Below are 19,271 nucleotides of genomic sequence, written 5' to 3'. Positions count from 1 at the left end.
ACTGCTTGACCCTATAGCTGAAGTGATGGAGGGGAGATGTTTTTCCAGTTTTAAGGTGATTTGCCGTCTGGCTTGGAACAAAGCCCTAGATATCAGCTGTCTATACTTTATGGGGACATGTTCTTTATCCCAATACGCAGTAGGCAAAGAGCCGGGTCATTAGGTAGGGCTGCTCCTGCTATCGGTGACAAGTGTTTTACTACAGTTACCCAGTATGTTGTGAGTTTGTTGCATTGCCACATGGTGTGCAGTAAGGTGGCATGGTGGGCTGCACATTTTAGGCATATAAGAGAGACATTGGGGTACATTTTGTTTAGCTTTGCCCTCATGTAGTAGGCTCTGTGCACCATGTACAATTGTAACAGGCTATTGTTAGAATTATAAGACACATGTATAGGAGCCCTGAGGGCCTCAACCCACTGACTGTCTGTTATATAGTTTAGATCCTTATCCCATAGGTCCCTGCTCTGGATTGGAGTGTTTTTATTTAATGCTGTCTGTATTTTCTTATAGATACCAGAGAGGGTACCCTTTTGATTTGGCTTTTGGAGGGACACCATTAGCAGCGACACTGATAGATGTATTGGTTTGGACCTAGATTGCCTGAGAGCACTTTTAATTTGCTGATATGTTAACCATTGCCCATTCGGGCCAAATCTTCAAAGGATATTGGAGCATCGTTTTCCCACACATCAACTATAGATTTTACCCCTTGCTTAGCCAGCATGTTGGTGGAGTAATATGTGCCATACGCTGGAATTTAGCATTGCCCCAGAGTGGTGTACGTGGGTCGATTTTGGAGAATTCAAGCAATTCGCCAACCTTTTCCAGAGTCCTGTTCTTCGATTAAATGGTTCCGACCCAAAAATTTGAATCATATTTGATTCGTATTCGATTAGTATGAATCAAATGAATCAAACTTGAATGTCAGGAAGCCTCCTCATCTTCAAATTGCTCAATGGACCTCTGCCATTGACTTGCAGGTTCTAGGTGGCAAATATTCGAAATAGGACTTTTTCCACAGTAGAGAAGTGATAAATCTCACCTTTGTATTTACATACGAATAGGGCGATTAAAATTCGAATGTGTGAATTTTGACACTCGAAAATTAGAATTTACTATTTAACCCTTGATAAATCTGCCCCTGAATCTTTTCTCTTTTAAAGGTCTTCCTCCCTAAACTATAGTGATGTATGAGCCGGCTTGAAAACCCAGGGCCGCCATTAGGGGGGACAAGTGGCCCGGACATGAAGGGGGGCCAGGCAGTGCTGCACTTTTGAAAGAGCCGGGCCCCCCTTGACAGTGCCAAAGCCGTGCGGGCATTTTTGAAGTCCCGAAATGCGTAAGCGCCGAAAAGCCGAAGGACCCAAAGTCACGAAAACAGCCGAAGCCGAAGTCACGAAGCAGCGAAAAGAGCCAAAGCTACGAAAGGAGGCGAAATTGAAGTCCTGAAGCCTTGAGTTCAGTTCTACTGAACACCAATTTGTGTGTTTTTTTAATCCCCTGGCCACCTATTATTTTAATATTCTATAGGCCCCTGCCACCAATGTTTTTTTTAAAAAAAATATTCTTTTGGGCCCCAATTTTTTTAACTTGTAAGGGGGTCCCTAGCACCAAGGTTTTTTTTAAAAAATATTCTTTTGGGCCCCAATTTTTTTTTTTACTTTTTAAGGGGGGCCTTGGCACCAATGTTTTTATTTCTTCAAAAAAAAAACTTTTATGGGGGGCCCTGGCGCCAATGTTTTTATTTTATTTTTATTTTTTTACTTATAATGGGGCTCTGACCATCAATAGCTTTTTATAACCTGTGGGGGGGGGGGGGTTGAGAAAACCCATGGGTTGACGAGTTCAAGCTGGCATTCGCATTGGATTTCAAGATCACAGGGGGAGTTCGGGCTGAGTTCTCCCTTCTGCCTGCAATCTTACTCTGCCTGGCTTCTGTAGCCTCTATAGATATATAAATATTGGTTTCTTGCCGGAATGGGAGCAGGCATTTTTCTCCTTCATTTTAAGTCTCTATACTTTTCACAGACATTTTAAGATTTTGTATTCTGCTAGAAGGTGGTAGTAGGTGGCAGTAGCTTTGCTGCTGAGGCGCCAGACATATAAAGCATCCCTTATATTGTTAATGCTTTCATAGAGCTAAAATCTGCTGACAATGCATGAAAGAAACTTAGCTACAGTATTTACCATGTTATGCTTGGGCAAGCCCATTCCCCTTGAGCAATAATACAGCTTTTTAATGTAATATCTATGTACATGCTTTCTGTTCATAATAAAGGATGGCTATAACTTGAAGCAATTATAAGACCAATAATCCTACAAAGTGAAAATATTGTTTTTACATTTAAATTTTTTGTTCATCCATCACCTGCATATAAGCTCTGCTACAAATGTCCAATTTTATTTTTCCAAATAGTTTTTATTCTGTTTTAACACAGGCATTGCAAACATAACAAAGACTTCTTGTCCTGTGATTCTCTCATTGTAGTTATTTAAGTCAAAAGAAGGACAGGATTTCACATTATCAAATTGTTCTTGCAAAAAAAAATATATAGAAAACAAAGTGACTCACTCTGGATACAGCCCACCCATTCATTCAGTTGCAATATCGGTATTGTAGATTAATAATAAGAATAAAAAAATTATTTGTTCAATGACTCCTGAGGGTAACGTTAGTTGTGACTTGTTGAATGACTAGAATATTTTCTTGTGCTTCTGTGATAGGTGGGTTGCCCCACAATAAATCATCCTAAATATGAATGACAGGTGTCTGCTGAACAGTTGGATGCCCAATATGCATAGGTTTACCAAAGTACTGTATGTGGCCTGTAGGATGCCCAATATGCATAGGTTTACCAAAGTACTGTATGTGGCCTGTAGGATGCCCAATATGCATAGGTTTACCAAAGTACTGTATGTGGCCTGTAGGATCCCCAAAATGTAGTTACCTCATATTAGCTATCATTTCTGTCCTTCCATCTCCTGCAAAATCAAAACATTTACTGAATTTTATGTAGGGTAAAGTTACAAAAAAGTACTCAAACCCCAGAAAGTCATATAATACACATTACCTCAAACCCAAAATGGGTAAATATGTCTAAAAAAAATGTAAACAAACCAAAAGAAAAAGGAATCTTTACTAAAATGTGTGTTTAAGAGTGTAAATGTATGTTATTGTGTGTAGGTGTGTAAATTAAGGCCATTTACTGTTCCTGGAACAGAAGACTATGTGATCGTTGGAAGGGTTCCTGGAGGTCCATGCCACCTTGAGGTGGGCAATACCGGGCTGATCTGATCGTGGGCCCTAGGGCCCAACGATCGGATCCTAACAAATGGGAACGGGCGGTCGGATCGCAGGACCGCATCAACGAACAGATGCGGCTGTGATCGGACGGGATTTTTAGTTCCATCCGATCGAGATCTGGCAGACTTTCGGCCAGATCTCGATTGGGGAAGCCCCTCGGGTGGCCCCATAGACAGTCCAATAAACTGCCAACTCGGTCTGTCGGCAGCTTTTATCGGCCGACCTGAAAAGCAGGAAGTAGTGTTCTGTACTGTTATGTTCAGTGTCGGACTGGCCCGGCGGGATACCGGGAAAATACCCGGTGGGCCCCGACCCTAGTGGGCCCCCGCCGGGCCAGACTCCCTCTCCCAAACAGTTTTTTAAAAAAAAATTCGGCACATCGCAGCGCCGTTTGCGCATGCGCAACGTTTACGCATGCGCGCCTAGCGCCGTTTGCGCATGCGCGATGCGCCGCCTTGGCAATTATGCCGAGCGGCGATTCACCTTACAAGTAGGTGGGGGGGGCCCTGGACACCAGTCCCGGTGGGCCCCGGCCCCCCAGTCCGACCCTGGTTATGTTAGACATCTGCACACTCCAGCCTTTATACATTACATTTTCGGCTAACTAAATATATTAGAAACATTTTTTTATTTTGCACAGCCTGTCTATTTACCAGGTTTTTATTTTTACACTGAACTGTTACTTTAAAGACATTTTTTACATTATCATAACAGAAACACTGTATTTTGAAGGCTCTTCAGCATCATTGTTTTACAGGGGGACGAAGCCTCTAAGTAGCAAACAGAGTCTTCCGTACCAAAAACCGGTGGGAGGGTCTCACGTACTTATAACAGAAACCGCACTGAAACGACTCAGTGACATCTGTCAAACTCGACTTTACAGAAACGCCCCCAAGTGTGGAGGCAACACCGGAACCTTCTCTTTACGCCAGTTGTTGCAAGGGGGAACGAGTTGCGCAGGACAGGAAGCACGTGTGCCTGATGTAGTTGCAGGAAGATGGAGAATGTTACTGAAGGGACGTGGGACTCTCTGCCTCAGAAATTAAATGGCAGTATCAGGCGGACTCTGGAGGAATTAAAATTCACTCATATGACCCCGGTGCAAGTACGAATCCGTGGAACGTTTCCTTAAGTTGGCGGGGGGTAGGGTGGGTGATGGTTGACTTGCTGAGATGGACATTGTTTATTTTCCTTAGTATATTCATGAGCAAGTCCCGACTGTCGTCATTAGATGTGAAACAGCTGTAAAAATAAGTGTGTAACAACATCTGCTCTTGGTATTGGATGCCTTTAGATCCTTTACCTATAAACTGGTTACATCCTATGCATTTGCTATGTTTCCTATTTTTATAACTCGGGAAATAATTGTCCAGGTTAATACTGTACCATATTTTTCTTATTTATTTAAATTGTGTTAAGTAGCAATATTCTTCTACTTGTACATCCAGGCATCCATTTTGACTTGTTGTTAATTCAGTTATTCGTTATTTACTGTAGTTGCGTTACATTAAAATTGTTAATATTGCTTTGAAGTGTGTCCAGTGGAACTTATTTTTTGTTTGTTTCTATCTAGTCAGCAACAATCCCCTTGTTTATGAACAACAAAGACATTGCGGCAGAAGCGGTGAGTCTATGGCATCTACATACTGCTTTGAAAGAAAGAAATTGTCTTGGAAGTCACTTATTGGTAATCTGCATCAATGGAAAAATGATTCTGTTTTCTGAAGTTAACATATATTTGTCTGCAGATAACTGGAAGCGGAAAAACACTGGCATTCGTCATTCCACTTTTGGAAATTCTCCTGAAAAGAGAAGAAAAGTTGAAGAAAAATCAGGTAGGTAAATGAAAGCACTACAGAAGAACAGCCATGTGTTTAAAAATACAGTGTCAATACATCCTCTCAAAAACCATCTTGAGAATGATTGATTGTTTATTGACTTATTTATATATGAGAACATTGAGCAATGTATGTACAATAGAATAGTTGTGGGCAGCGATTTAATGGAAAGTTATTTGTAAAGTTATTAATAATGTATATCCATGAAAAAGGTTCCCAAGTGGGAACAGAAATGTTAGATTATGATGCTGTTTCAACATGTAAAATAAATATCACTTTGTTTCATCCCGAGAGTACTGATGCCTACTGAAAATTAGCTAAGAAATACATTTTCTTTCAGTAGGCAAAAATATATTGTGTGGGTTACACCCCCTTTAACAAAACTGTTGCATGGTGTGTTCTTTTGCTGCACATACTTTGACAGAGCCAAAAATCACTGCCAGGCAAGAATATCTTTGCTAGCTAATGGGCCAGATCACCCTGAATGGGAGCAAGTGCAGATCTGGCTAACAAATCTCAATCCACGACCTGATGCAGTCCTTGCACAATGACGATTTAAAGCCAAGCTGATTGGTATCTTACTGAACCCCTACTTGATATTTGTCATGGAGACCATATTTTTAGAAACAAAAGTTGCTGACTTCATCAAGAGTGGCCAAAAAAAAAGAGTATTCTACATGTATAACCAATGTTTCTCTAATTTAGCTATGAATGCAATAAGAGCTCAGTCTTATGCAACAAGTGCATAAATATTAAATGCGAGCTTCTGATTTGGCAGAAAAAAACATTTACTTTTTGAAAAAAAAAAAGTAAAAAATGTAACAAGTTGGCGATTATGTAATTAAAGGAGTTCTACTCAATGTAATAGACCGTTTTGTAGTTAGGGTTTTTATTTTTCTATTTTTTGCAATAAAATTGGTTGTTCACCTTTCAAGCACTTTTTTCAATTCAGGTGTTGTTCCCCAGAAATAAAGACTTTTTTCAATTACTTTCCATTATTTATTTTTTTACTATTCTTCCAAAATCGAAGTTTAAAGTTGAATGTTTGTGTCTGGTGTTTCAGTCTGGCAGCTCAGTAATTCAGGTGCAGACTCTAAACTGTTACAATTTTCAACATTTAGTTGATACATTTTCTCAGCAGCATCTCTGGAGTATTAGCAACTATTGTATCAATTCTAACAGCTGCCTGTAATGAAACCCAGAGATTCTGTTCAGCAGGGACAAAGATATGTAAAAAAAACTAAATGTATCCATTTAGAACAGTTCACAGGGTCGGTGAAAAATGACACTTTACACTTCAATATTAGACAAATGTCACAAATAGAAAAGTCATTGGAAAAAGTCGTATCTGTTGATCTATCTGAAAACAACTAGTTGTTTGAAGGTGAACAACCCCTTTAAGAGTACCTTTAGTCATGTGCAGTATAAAATACATTTTCAAATGTTGCATTTTTAGGTTGGTGCTTTAATTATAACCCCAACACGTGAACTTGCAGTGCAGATTGATGAGGTGCTCTCATGTTTCACAAAGCATTTCCCACAATTTAGGTAAGTTTTTTTTTTTTTTTTTTTTTTTTTTTATATTACTTTACATTTGAGGGTGCAAGATGTAGCAGTTGTTTACAGTTGGATACATGTTTCTGGAGTTAAGTGCACACCTTTTGTTAATGTGTATAATCATTTTTACATCTGTTATTTATACAGTCAGATTCTCCTAATTGGGGGAAGTAACCCTGTGGATGATGTAAGAAAATTTAAAGAACATGGGTAAGTGACTTATATACATACAACCAACTGTTAGAGATACAAGTGCCGCCAAACATTTGTTGTTATATACATTTAATATTGCCTCTACACAAAGTCATCAACCTAATGTTGTAAATACAAAAGAAAGTATTTTCCCCCTCTTCCCCAATACAAAAGAAAGTATTTTCCCCCTCCTCCCCAATCTAAGATAAATCTAGGGGTAATAAGCTACTTTTAGTGCAATGAGAGAAAGTTACTCTTATGATTTTAAGAAAACTAAAACCAATTGCAAGTGAATGTCACAGCTGAGAAATACTGGTTTATGCCATGCAAATCGAACTGACATTGCGCTGTGTTAATACTTGTTCAGTGGAAACATTATTGTGGCCACACCGGGACGACTGGAGGATATGTTCCGCAGACAGGCTGATGGACTGGATTTAGTCATCTGTGTGAAAACCCTTGATGTTCTAATTTTGGATGAAGCAGATAGACTTTTGGATATGGGATTTGAAGCAAGGTAGGTCTAAAAACAAGATATTAAATTGTTAATGTCAATAAGGGTGTGTGTTTTTTTTATCGTTAATTGCTATTTTACTCGTGCTTTTAAATTATTGTAGAGATTCAGTTATTTATACTGGAAGCTAGCTCTCGATAGTTTTACAGTGCTTTTCAATTTTCCCTCTTCATGACATCATTACTAGTGGCTAGTGTTCAAATAAAAAAAAAAACCTGCTTATTTTTTGACTTTTACATACTTCACAGTGCAAAGTCTGCACTATGTAGTTAGTATTACCATCATTGCTTGTTATTAGTCGCTATTTACCTGCAGTTTTTGAAAAAACTGTGTCCAATTGCCCAAATATTCCCTTCATGCACACTTGATTGAAAGCACCAGCAGAGGCATTGATCACCTGGAAATGTTAGGTTTTCAGATATTCCCCTAATAGGTACCTGTACTGGTGTTTGCAGGTGATTTTCATAGCCTTGTTAATGCTGCAGTTTCAGCAAATAAAAAAGAAAGAACATGGCAATGGCATAGTAATGAAAGCCCTATTCGCTTCTCCAGTTTTACTGACATTAAGTTAACTAATAACCTAATGCCAGTGTAAGCATGCATTGGTTATAGCAGATTCCACTCTACACATAGGCTTAGGATGGAACAGTCCCTGCCTATGCAATCACCTGGCTTCTGTGTTGCCTGAGTACCTTTCTTTACCTCTGCACTGCTAAGTCTTAATTTCTCCTTGACCATATTATTTGTTGTATTGAGAATGGCTCTTGTTCCGTCTGTAGAATGATTAAACTGACACACACATAAGAGATGAATTAATACTTAGCACAGTCACTAAGGGACCCCTCCATAAAATGGCTCAGCAGCAATTCCAACATAACCAGGCAGAAGTCGCAGAGCCTCCCCACAAATGAAGCTTTATATGTTTACTCCACAAAGAATATAAGAAGTATATACATTTTAGCAGCTAGAATACTATATATGGTAAAAATACATCATTACTGCATATATGTTATCACTTAGCATGCTATATATGGTTAAAATACATCATTGAGTAAATCTTATCAGTTAGCACACTATATATGGTGAAAGCCAAGCATTAAACAATGTCACATTCCTTGAATTGCCAAAAGCTCTAAACGCCATCTTTAAGGTGTTGCTCTATTCTCTCTATCTTCTGCTCTGTCAATCACTTATTTTCCTTACATTCATTAAGCTGTTATAATTTTGTAATTTCAGCATAAATACCATATTAGGGTTTTTGCCAAAACAGAGAAGAACTGGTCTGTTCTCAGCAACACAAACTCAAGAGCTAGAGAATCTGGTGCGAGCTGGGCTTAGGAATCCTGTCCGTATCGCTGTGAAGGAGAAGGGGGTAGCAGCAACCAGTACACAGAAAACACCTATACGTCTACAGAATTACTACATGGTGAGGACTCTCAAATTGCCCATGTCCTTCCAATAAACCTGAGATAGGTGACTTCCATATGATGTATATTATGGAGCTTTGAATGGAGCTAGACAGTTCGAAATAAAACCTTATAAAATGAAGTAAAAGCCTGAATAAACTCATTACATTTTTTTTAACACAATTTCTTTTTTTATAGATCTGCAAGGCAGATGAAAAGTTCAACAAACTCATTGCATTTCTGCAGAAAAGGAAACAAGAAAAGCACCTGGTATTTTTCAGGTAGGTGTTTCCTTTTAGCTAAAGATTTAACCATGTGATCCATTGCTGTGCTTGCTAATATATTTCTGACTTTTTATTTTAGTACATGTGCCTGTGTGGAATATTATGGAAAAGCACTAGAAATGCTTTTAAAACCTGTGAAAGTGATGTGTATTCATGGAAAAATGAAGCATAAGCGCAACCGGATTTTTACAGAGTTCAGGAAGATTAACAGGTGAGTGAACCCAACAGAGATATTCCATGAGCTTCTTGCTCTTCCTGCAGCTGGTTACACATCACTATTGTAAAGTGAAATAAATACCCTTCTATAATTATTTTGTTGTTTGAGCTTTTTTTCTCATATTTCTTCAATTGTTTTCTCCCCTCTTATATAGTGGTATATTAGTCTGCACAGATGTGATGGCACGTGGAATTGACATTCATGAAGTAAATTGGGTTGTGCAGTATGATCCCCCTAGTAGTGCCAGGTACGTCCTCTTTTGCAGAGGTGAAATAGTTTGGTAGTGGATTTAATTATTTATGCGTTAATGGCTTTAAAGCCCACTGTACAATAGTATATGGAAATTGTTTTTTTGTAAAGATATTGTACGGTTTTTTGTTCCAATAATTAAATTATCATTAAATATAGATCAAAAACCTTTGTTTTCAGTGAAGCTTCACGTGATATCTAATCAAGACTTGATATAGAAAGCACATCAATAATAATATTTATATAATATATATTCTATTCTAGCTGTGTTAGTTGTTTGGAGTCCATTTAAGGAAGCGGCAGCATTTCAGTGCACTTTTGTTCTTTTATAAGTCACCCAGCACTAATTGCATGTTTTGACCTCCCCAGAGCCCCCATTACTAAAGTGAATGATTAATCGACACAACAACTGCCAACAGTGTGTTGAGATCAGGCTTCATGGTGCTGTTAAGCACCTCTCATTTATTTCAGACTGCTCTTGAAATGTTTCAGCATTGTTGGGTGACTTCATCGGGGCAGATTCACTAAGCGGCGATTTTGCACTAGCGTCCACTTCGCTCACATCGCAACACTTCTCCAGGCGTAGATTCGCCAGGACAACGCTAATTCACTAAAATCCGAAGTTGCGTCCAGGGCGCCGAGCGCTGGTAAAGTTGCGCTATTGTTACTGCGGCAAGTGAAGCGAAGTTGTGCTAGCTTTGGCTAATTTGCATATGGCGGGAAGTTAAAGTTGAATGATCGTATATGTTGCAGCAAATACATTACATTACACAAGCCCAGGAAACCTTAATAAAATAGAGTTGTTATATTGCCCTACACATGATCCCAGTGTATAGTTAATGTGCCATATGTTAGTAAATGTAGGGGGAAGCCGGGTACCCCAGAAAAAATTTACGAGCTTTTGCAGCCTATCACCCTGAAAAAAGTCACCAGCGTTTTTTGGGACTTCATATCCTATCTACTCTATTGCACTTCGCCTGGTCTGAGGTTGCGAAGGTAAGTCTGGAGCAATAGGTAACATTCAGTAAAATCCGCATCTTAGTGAATTTGCGTAGTTACGTCCCTTCGCCAGAGCGCAACTTCGCTAAGCATAAGGGAGCGAATTACCTCTAGAGTCTATCTCCTTTGCTAGCGAAGTTATGCCGGTGCCTGTTAGTAAATCGACGAAGTAACGAAATTACGTCACGCTGGCAAATTTTTGCTAACGTTAGTCACTTCTCCCTTAGGTACATCTGCCCCATAGTCCTCTCTAATTTTTTATTTTCCGGTCATGTGCACAAAAAATGTTTGTTGTGTGCGCTGGTTTATTAACTTGTATACATGCAAGGCTTCAACTTTGGGAACAGAGATAGCACAAAAGGAAAATAACCAAGATTAATATTTATATCTTGCTTTTCATTTAGGGTGCAATTAGTTGCCCATTTTAACTATGTAATATAATACTTGCATAAATGAGCTTTATAACTGAAATCTGGAGCTTACTGTACCTGGTGGCATGACCAGCACCGCAGGCAGATTATAATACGACTCTTTTCTTCCAGTGCCTTTGTTCACCGATGTGGACGTACAGCCCGGATAGGTCATCATGGAAGTGCACTTGTGTTTCTGCTTCCCATGGAAGAATCATACGTCAGTTTTCTTTCAATAAACCAAAAGGTGACTTTGTTTCCTGCACTTTTATTCTTTATGGATTTAAAACTAGGGTTTATAGTAATGTGATCATGTTCCATTTAATTACTTTAATTGCATCTGACTATTAGCCAAGTGCTACTTCTTTTAGTCAGTTAGTGTTTCTTCAGTACATACTTTGCCAACATTTAGTGTCTTGGTTAATGTCTGAGGAACCCCTTTGGTATGTCACAGTTATGGCATGCTACTTATGCCATAACTGAGAAAAATTACATTTGAAGATTAAATTTAAAATTAAAATTGGAGGCAGTTCCTTCTGAACCAAGGGCATCTATTTACCATTTATTTTACAAAAGATTTCACCTAAATAGCGGCAGGTATATATCTACCAGAGAGATATATATATTACCCATTATTTATAAGACACTCATTAGGAGTACCTGTGGCAGAGTGTATAGGATGACTTTGGTGAAGTCCAGAGATTGGTCTAGAGAAATTGTTTCCTGGTTCAATCTCAAAGCCTCATTTTTCTTGGACATTATATGCTGTGATTATATTTTTGTCCCTTTAATCTACCTCTCTTTTGATTTGTGGATGTGGGAATAAAGCTTGGGTAAGCCCCTAGCCTCAGAGAAAAAGAGAAATAAGTACTTATCCCTTAAAGAAACAGTGACAACAGAAAATGAAAGGAATAGCAATATAATGTACTTTTGCCCTGCAGTGGTAAGCCTCATGGGCATTTTGTCGTGTTAGTTTAATAGCATTAGTCTATTTTCCTATGTCCCCAGCACTCTGGAGATGAACAGCCATCAGAAATTTACACAGCCATCGAATGCACACAACAGTAAAAATTAAAGCTAGAGCACACTTTCGCCCCTCACAAAAATATTAACCCATATGTGCTGGCATATGCATACTTCTGGTGGCTGGTGATTGCTACAGGGTATGTGACACTGAGCTTTGGTGATTTCTGTCTTTGTACAAATTCTGATTTGCTATAATTTGTAGAAAAGCTGCATTGCTTATAAGTGTCATCCAGTCTTTGGTAATGTAATCACAAGTATGTACCCCACACCCCCCTATGTGCCATCATCTTAAACAACTTACCAACTATCCCATACCCCCAACTTAAGATACTTGACCTTGTAAAATAACACTTGTTTGTTTTTTTTTTCTGGATAAGTGCCCACTGCAAGAAATGACAGAGCTAATAATTTCAGTGGATCTTCTCCCCAAATTGAAAGCCATGGCAGAGACTGACCGCGCTGTGTTTGAGAAGGGAATGAAAGCATTTGTGTCCTATGTGCAAGCGTATGCTAAGCATGAGTGCAACTTAATCTTCAGGGTAAAAGGTATTTTAATTGTATAATCTATCAAATGAATTATTTGGTAACCAATGATACAGACAGACATTTCACTGACTAGTGCGCCTGGCCCTTTAATATGTTTATTTCACTTCTAGACGGTTTGCTTAGCTTTAGCAACAGTAACAGTCTAATTAATTACCTCTCAAATACGACAGTGTGAGTTTTTATTACTGAGAAAACCACTCTGATTCTAGCTTTGCTATGGACCTGTAGATTTATATGTAACAAGACTGAACTTGTGTATGGCCCACTGCTGCTGAATTTGATTTGCCAGACAATTTGCCATTGGAATCTGATAATTTTATTTTCAGCCTGTATATAGTATAAATGTTTTAAATTGGCCACACATATCCATATAATCTGATTGGGTGACTTGCACTAGATGCAGGAATGAGGTTTTAGATCTACTGCATTCTATCAGCCAACCATATTAAATTATTAGTATTTGTTAAATGTTCAGATAAATCATTGCTTGGAAATCCCTCACACAATGCAAAGCTAATCATGTGGTTCTAACATCTTGCTGTAGCTCATGGCAAAATAATTCTTAATTTTGACCTATTTTGACTTTCAGATTTGGATTTTTCTTCTCTCGCCCGAGGATTTGGCCTGCTGAGGATGCCCCGGATGCCGGAATTGAAAGGAAAGAATTTCTCAGACTTTGTTTCCACCTTAATTGATACAGACTCCATTGCATACAAAGATAAGAACAGAGAAAAACAGAGGCAGAAAATGCTGAAAGAGCGAAAAGAAAAACTGGAGACCGAAGGCAGGAAACATTTTGCAAAGAACAAGGCATGGTCCAAGCAGAAAGCCAGGAAGGAAAAGAAACAGAAAGTAGCACTAAAACGGAAAAAAGAAGAGGTAAACATTGAGATATTTGTCAGCTCCGAAGGCCATCTCCCAGTCAATTTTACCTTACCTTTACCGTAGCTTGTACTACAAAGGCATAAGCATGATTCCTCATATTGAGGGGAGCCATGATAGTCTGACTCACTGGTACCGTCCTCTCCACCCCCCACCGTAGGCTTAACCCCTCCTGTACCCTTTTCTATGTTAAAGTGATGCACTTTGAGACTCTGATGATGGTTGGTGCAAAAAATCTGTGGAAAGCAGAGAGATTTCAGGTCCCTGAATACAAATCTTCCAACATAGAATAAGTCATAAAGGGGATGAATGGAAGCTAAATGAGTGTGGAGAAATGGTCCCAGTGAGGCAAAGGTGGAGGTTGAATGAGCAGACCAAAATGACATTCAAGTACTTGCTGAGGTTGCTTTGCAGAGGGCTCTCAGCGTAAAAGTAAGGCCAGACGAGGAGATTCGGGGAGGTTTTGTCGCCTGGCGACTTATCGCCACTTCTTTTGCGCAACTATCTCCCGAACTGCCTCAGCGTTTTTTCCCCATAGGCTACAGCGCAAAATTGCCTGCGCTAATGCACACGCAGCGATGCGTTTTCAATGGTCGCCCAAAGTTGCAAAAAACGCTGAGGCAGTTCGGGGAGATAGTCGCGCAAAAGACGTGGCGATAAGTCGCCAGGCGACAAAATCTCCCCGAATCTCCTCGTCTGGCCTTACCCTAAGGCATCACCCTAATGGCACTTTTGCTGCAGACTGTATACATTTTAAAGAAACCGTTTTGGTAAATTCATAGATTATTATGTTTAACCTGCTTAATTTTCTGCTTTCATGAACATTGATATATGTACATATCTTTACTGTGTAAAACCAGTGTTCCGCTGTATTTAAAATATTGGTGTGTACGTGTGTTTTATAGGGATCCGATATAGATGAGGGTGATGTGGATGAATTGCTCCAAGACACTAGATTATTGAAGAGACTGAAAAAGGGCAAAATTACTGAGGAGGAGTTTGAGAAACAGCTGACAGCAGTTGGAGGAAAAAGTGAAGTTGAAGAAGGATCTGAGGACTCGAACTGATCTTATGCTTATTTACACAGTGAAAAAAGTGGATCTGTAGTGTACACAAAAGCTAATCCATTTACATTGCCTCGTAAGAGGGATGTAGTATGTTGCGATACACTAAAGCACAGCAGACATCTAACTGTACATAAAATAAACATACCATGTGTTTCCTGAAGTAACAAAAGGCATGGTTCTGGACGGATTTCATTTTGTTTAAAATAAATATACATTTTATCTAGCTCGGCTATTATTATTTTTTATTTAGATCCCCATAACCTGAGAACCTTGTACTAAGGTCTTGTTCCCCCAAAAAGTTTAGTGGGTTGTAAAGTGACCCTGTTTTGACCAATATAATGATGCTGTTTCTTTATATACTTTATAAGCTTTACTTTCTACACTTGATCCATCTTTTTAGTTGGCATGGCACAGATGAAACAAGTCGATAGTCAAAACCATAAAACACAAAACCCTTTTATTTCCCCATACTGTTGGTTCAGCCCTTTGGGGAAGGGAGAGCCCTGGCAACGTTCCAATAGTTTATGAAAACAAAATCTCCCGGTTTTCCAAGGTTTGTGCCGGTGATTCCCACCCCTCTAGTCTAAACGTATTGCCTTTATTGGAGATCAAAGGGGCTGACTGGTAAGTACTGGAACTGCACCACCCACCTGCCTTTGGGCCTCTTCTGCTCTGTCACACCCTCCATTTTGCCCTATCATTGCCTCTGTTAGGGATCTTCTGCTTCTTCACCATCTGCTTGCAGCTTCATTCTGTTTGTTCGTCTGGTGTGTGAGGTCACTTTGGTGCCATCTTGGTACTTCACATTGGAGTGGAAAATTGGCAGGCAGACTCTTACACACGATACTTTGGATCAGGGGAGTAAAGCCTCCGAACCCCAAGGTCTTTCATCATGGCATTCCGCTGCAATCAAAAACTTCTACTGTTCTTCACAAAGCCAGGCAATAGGAACAGACACTCTCATCACCTTGGCGAGGAAGGTGCCTGATCTTGTGGCACTGTCCTGCAGGTCCCTCTTTCTGGCCTATCACATGTACAAAGTGGTCTTACGGCCGGTTTCAAATTTCGTTCCCAAGGTCGTATCCGACCACCTAAACAAGGAAATCATTATGCCTTCCTTTTGTCCAGAGCCTTGGCAGTCCCAAGTAAGAAAAAAAACATTGGTGGTCAGGGCCCCCCATAAAACTGGAAAAAAATGATGGTCAGGACCCCCCATACAGCTGAAAAAAAAATATTGATGGTCAGGGCCTCGCCATAAAACTAGTTCAGTGGAAACATACCTGGGCTGTCTTCTTCCTCCGAGGTGTCAGCAGCTTCTTCATTTTCCTCTTCAACGTCTTTGTTTTTGTTCAGCTTTGGCTCCACTTCAACGGGACACAAATGGAGTAGCCCACCAGGCATTTGCCCAGACAGCCCGAAGGCCAGTCTGGGCTTGGGATGGACTTAAGCAAAGCTAATGTGCCTCCAAGGCAACCCTGGCAAAATGGGTTTGATCCACCATTTTCAGGGTACATGTGGTTAAGTACTGACCGCTGCCATTCATGTCCGGACTCCTCCTACTTGTTCTCAATATCCTTGGCAGTAAGACACCAAACATCAGAAGATGAAGTGTGCAGTGGCCACTTATATCTTCTCCAAGCTTTGCACACACAGGCTTCAGCTAACACTAGCTTTGGGAGGAAGGAGCTACAGGTTGCTGTTGTCTTGGCAGCCCTTTTCTAGAACCTGCTCTCATGGGTTGCTTTAGGACATACTTATGGTGCCGGTGTACCCCAAATCTAGGGAAGAGAAAATGGGATTTTTGTACTTTACTGATAAATATTTTTCTCTTTTCCTAAACTGGTTAGGAGTTATTGTTTTGCTATCGGCATATTGGTTCACTTAAGTTACTTTCTGTTTTATATATTTTAATGTTTGGTCCATTATGCCTGGGGTATTTTGATCATTAAGCTTGGGGCATGGAGCCTCTCCTCTGTTCAAGGTTCTGGTTTTCTTCTCTGGGCTGTCCTTGCCTTCTTTGGTTCTGAAACTGGGAATTGAGGGAAGCAGGCAGGGGATGCAGCCCTGGGCAGGTGGAGTCACAACCTTTAAGGACAAGGGCACACCAAGTGAATTGTCTTTCTGCTTACCAACACCCCCCCCTGTAGCTCCATTGACAGCCCCAGCGTAAGCCTGTGGGGAGCTAATCAGACCAGAGATTGGCTTGAAAATGCATACAATCACGGTTTTGTGCCAATCTCTGCCCTGTGTAGCTCCTCAAAGGCCGACTCTAGGCCTGTCAATGGCGCTATATTGGTGTGCGTTTAAGAGCGAATACTCTTTACTCTTCCTCTAAAAAGGAAAGAGGACAACCCACTAAGAGGGTTTATCAAAAGTCAAATTTAGAATTTTAATTCAAATATACTTGCAATTCGACTTGGAGATTGTTTAAGAAAAAATTGTCTTATATTCGATCAAATTATTCTGACCTTGAATTCTGTTTGATTCGTATTCGATTCATAAGAATCAAGTTTTTCTCTGAAAAAAAAAAAAAAACAACGGACAGACTATTAACATCTCCAAATGGCTCAACTGACCTCTGCCATTGACTTGTACATGAACTCGGCAGGGTTTAGGTGGCGAATATTCGAATTATGACTGTTTCCATGTTCAAGGTGTGATAAATCTCACATTCAAATTTACATTTGAATAAAGGGATTACAATTTGAATGTGTGAATGCTAACACTTAGGGTCGAATTTCGAATTGAAAAAACTTCAAAATTCAAATTCAAAAAGACCAACCAACATTTTTTTTGGTCGAATAGGTCATTTTTAGATCGAATAGGTCCGTATTCGCCGGAATTTGAATCGTATGTATCAATTTAATAGCGCATTCAATCGAATTAGATTCGAAGTTTTTCCCCAAAAAAAACTTTATTTTTCAAAGTCCACCAATTGACTCCAAATAGGTTCTAGGAGGTCCCCCATAGGCTAAAATAGCAATTTGGCAAGTTTTAGATGGCGAATGGTCGAAGTCAAATTTTTAAAGAGATAGTACATGATAAATTTTGATATTCGAATTTGGACTATTCCCTAGTCGAAGTACACAAAAATAGCTTGAAATTCAAATTTTTAAAACTCGAAAATTCAACTTGACCTTTGATAAATCTGCCCCTTGAAAAATTAAAATTTGAATTTACTGTTCAAACCTTGATAAATCTGCCCCTTATTGTGTCCTTTCTCCAGCTGTAATATTTCCAGTTGTGTTCAGAATAATAGCAGTCCGACATCACTAACCTAATCACTGTTTTTGGTTGAAATGATATTTTTGCATGCATGACATGCATGCTGCTGATTCTGTGTAATTGAATCATTAATTGAGGCTTGTTCAAAATGATTAGCAGTGTGAAGTTCAATTAGTGAGATCATTCATTCTGTGAAAAAACAGGTTTCCATTATGAAAGAATATATATCTATATTAAGGTAATGCTTCAGTGAGGCTTATACAAGTGAAAATGAAATTTAATTATAAAGAATATCCACAAATAAAATTAAGAAAAGACAAAACAAAAATAATAATCAGAATTCAAAATTGTTATAATATGGGAAATGTCTATTCAATAGATGTATAGTCCAAAAAGTCCCAATAAACAATGGGCATTTAGTCTAGCTGCACTCATTTGATCTTCGGGTGCTGTCTTTTCATGTATATCCATAAAATAGTTAAAAAGAAGGGTGTGTTCCCTTACACGACTCTTGCTGATTGTGTGCCCCTGAAAAAGTCACGGATCGTAACAAAACGCACTGGGCGGATTTTATTATAAATTGATGAGCCTTCTAATGCCTACAATTTTGTAAGTGCATTTTATTCTAATAAAGCCAAAAACTTTTAAACAAAATTCTACCAAGGGTATGTGCCCTTCTTTTTAACAATTTTATAGGTGTCAATTACGGCCCTAATTTAAGGCGGAAAGGCAGCAAATTTTGTGCATGCTACCTATAGTGCGTTTCTATTTAAAAATCTGAGTAAAGAAGGATAGCCAAAATGGCAAAGACTCAGCCAATAATCAACTTCAGGAAGATCAAAGAAATCTAAAGTTACCTGTGATACTGTTACAATTAGAAGACACATATGAATAACACAAAGGAATAATACAATTTTTTTAGGCAATTATGAATAATATATGGTGTTAGTTAAACACTGTGCTAAAAAGTAATATCTTTAAAAATAGCCCCTTTATTGGAGCTCCCTATAAATGTTCACTGGTCCCTGTCAAATGTTTCAAATGAGGGGAGGACAGTCACTGCAGGAGCACAGTAGGACGGGGATAACCAATCACAGCCCTGCAAGCCCACAGCCCAGTTCCCTATCAGGTCAGTCTAGCTGCTGGTTCCTATACTACAGTGCTGTGGGCTGAGTGCAACTGGCTCCCCTGCACAGCCAGTGGGCAAGAAGTAGAACAGATGGGTGGGACTAGTAGGGATTTTACAGACATTTTCAATAAAATAACCAGAAACACTAATTTTTAAGCACATTCCTTCCATATCTAAAAGAGTAAAATGCACTGGTACATTCTTGTTTTTTAAATAAAATGTCTCCTTTAAAGAAATGCCCCTGTTTATAGCATGGAAGGGAAAGTGAGTTCAATATATGTTCTTTAGATGTATACTGGAGAAACACGGGTTGTGAATGAAATGAACGGAGCTCACCCTTCCTTGTGGCGTCTCGGCCGCAGCTCTCGCGATACTCCGGCAGCTCCAAGCCGGCATTTACAAGACAAAATCTGTGTATCGCTG

The 19,271-nt window shown here is 39.3% G+C and overlaps 1 protein-coding gene across 1 annotated transcript; it reads left to right on the top strand.

The window, feature by feature from the left end:
• Window positions 1-4,267: 4,267 nt before the first annotated feature.
• Window positions 4,268-14,711, top strand: ddx55.S (DEAD-box helicase 55 S homeolog). Its single transcript, NM_001093139.1, is given in 14 exon segments — window positions 4,268-4,412; window positions 4,881-4,931; window positions 5,056-5,142; window positions 6,602-6,693; window positions 6,850-6,912; window positions 7,262-7,411; window positions 8,645-8,834; window positions 9,013-9,095; window positions 9,178-9,309; window positions 9,470-9,562; window positions 11,106-11,220; window positions 12,377-12,545; window positions 13,135-13,424; window positions 14,333-14,711. Coding segments are annotated over 14 exon segments (1,785 nt in total). The 5' UTR covers window positions 4,268-4,304; the 3' UTR covers window positions 14,495-14,711.
• The last annotated feature ends 4,560 nt before the right edge of the window (window positions 14,712-19,271 follow it).

The sequence above is a fragment of the Xenopus laevis genome, chromosome 1S (assembly GCF_017654675.1).
Source record: "Xenopus laevis strain J_2021 chromosome 1S, Xenopus_laevis_v10.1, whole genome shotgun sequence".
Classification (NCBI taxonomy): Eukaryota; Metazoa; Chordata; class Amphibia; order Anura; family Pipidae; genus Xenopus; species Xenopus laevis.
The sequence above is the reverse complement of the archived record's forward strand: the minus strand, read 5'-3'. Positions and strand labels throughout refer to the sequence as shown.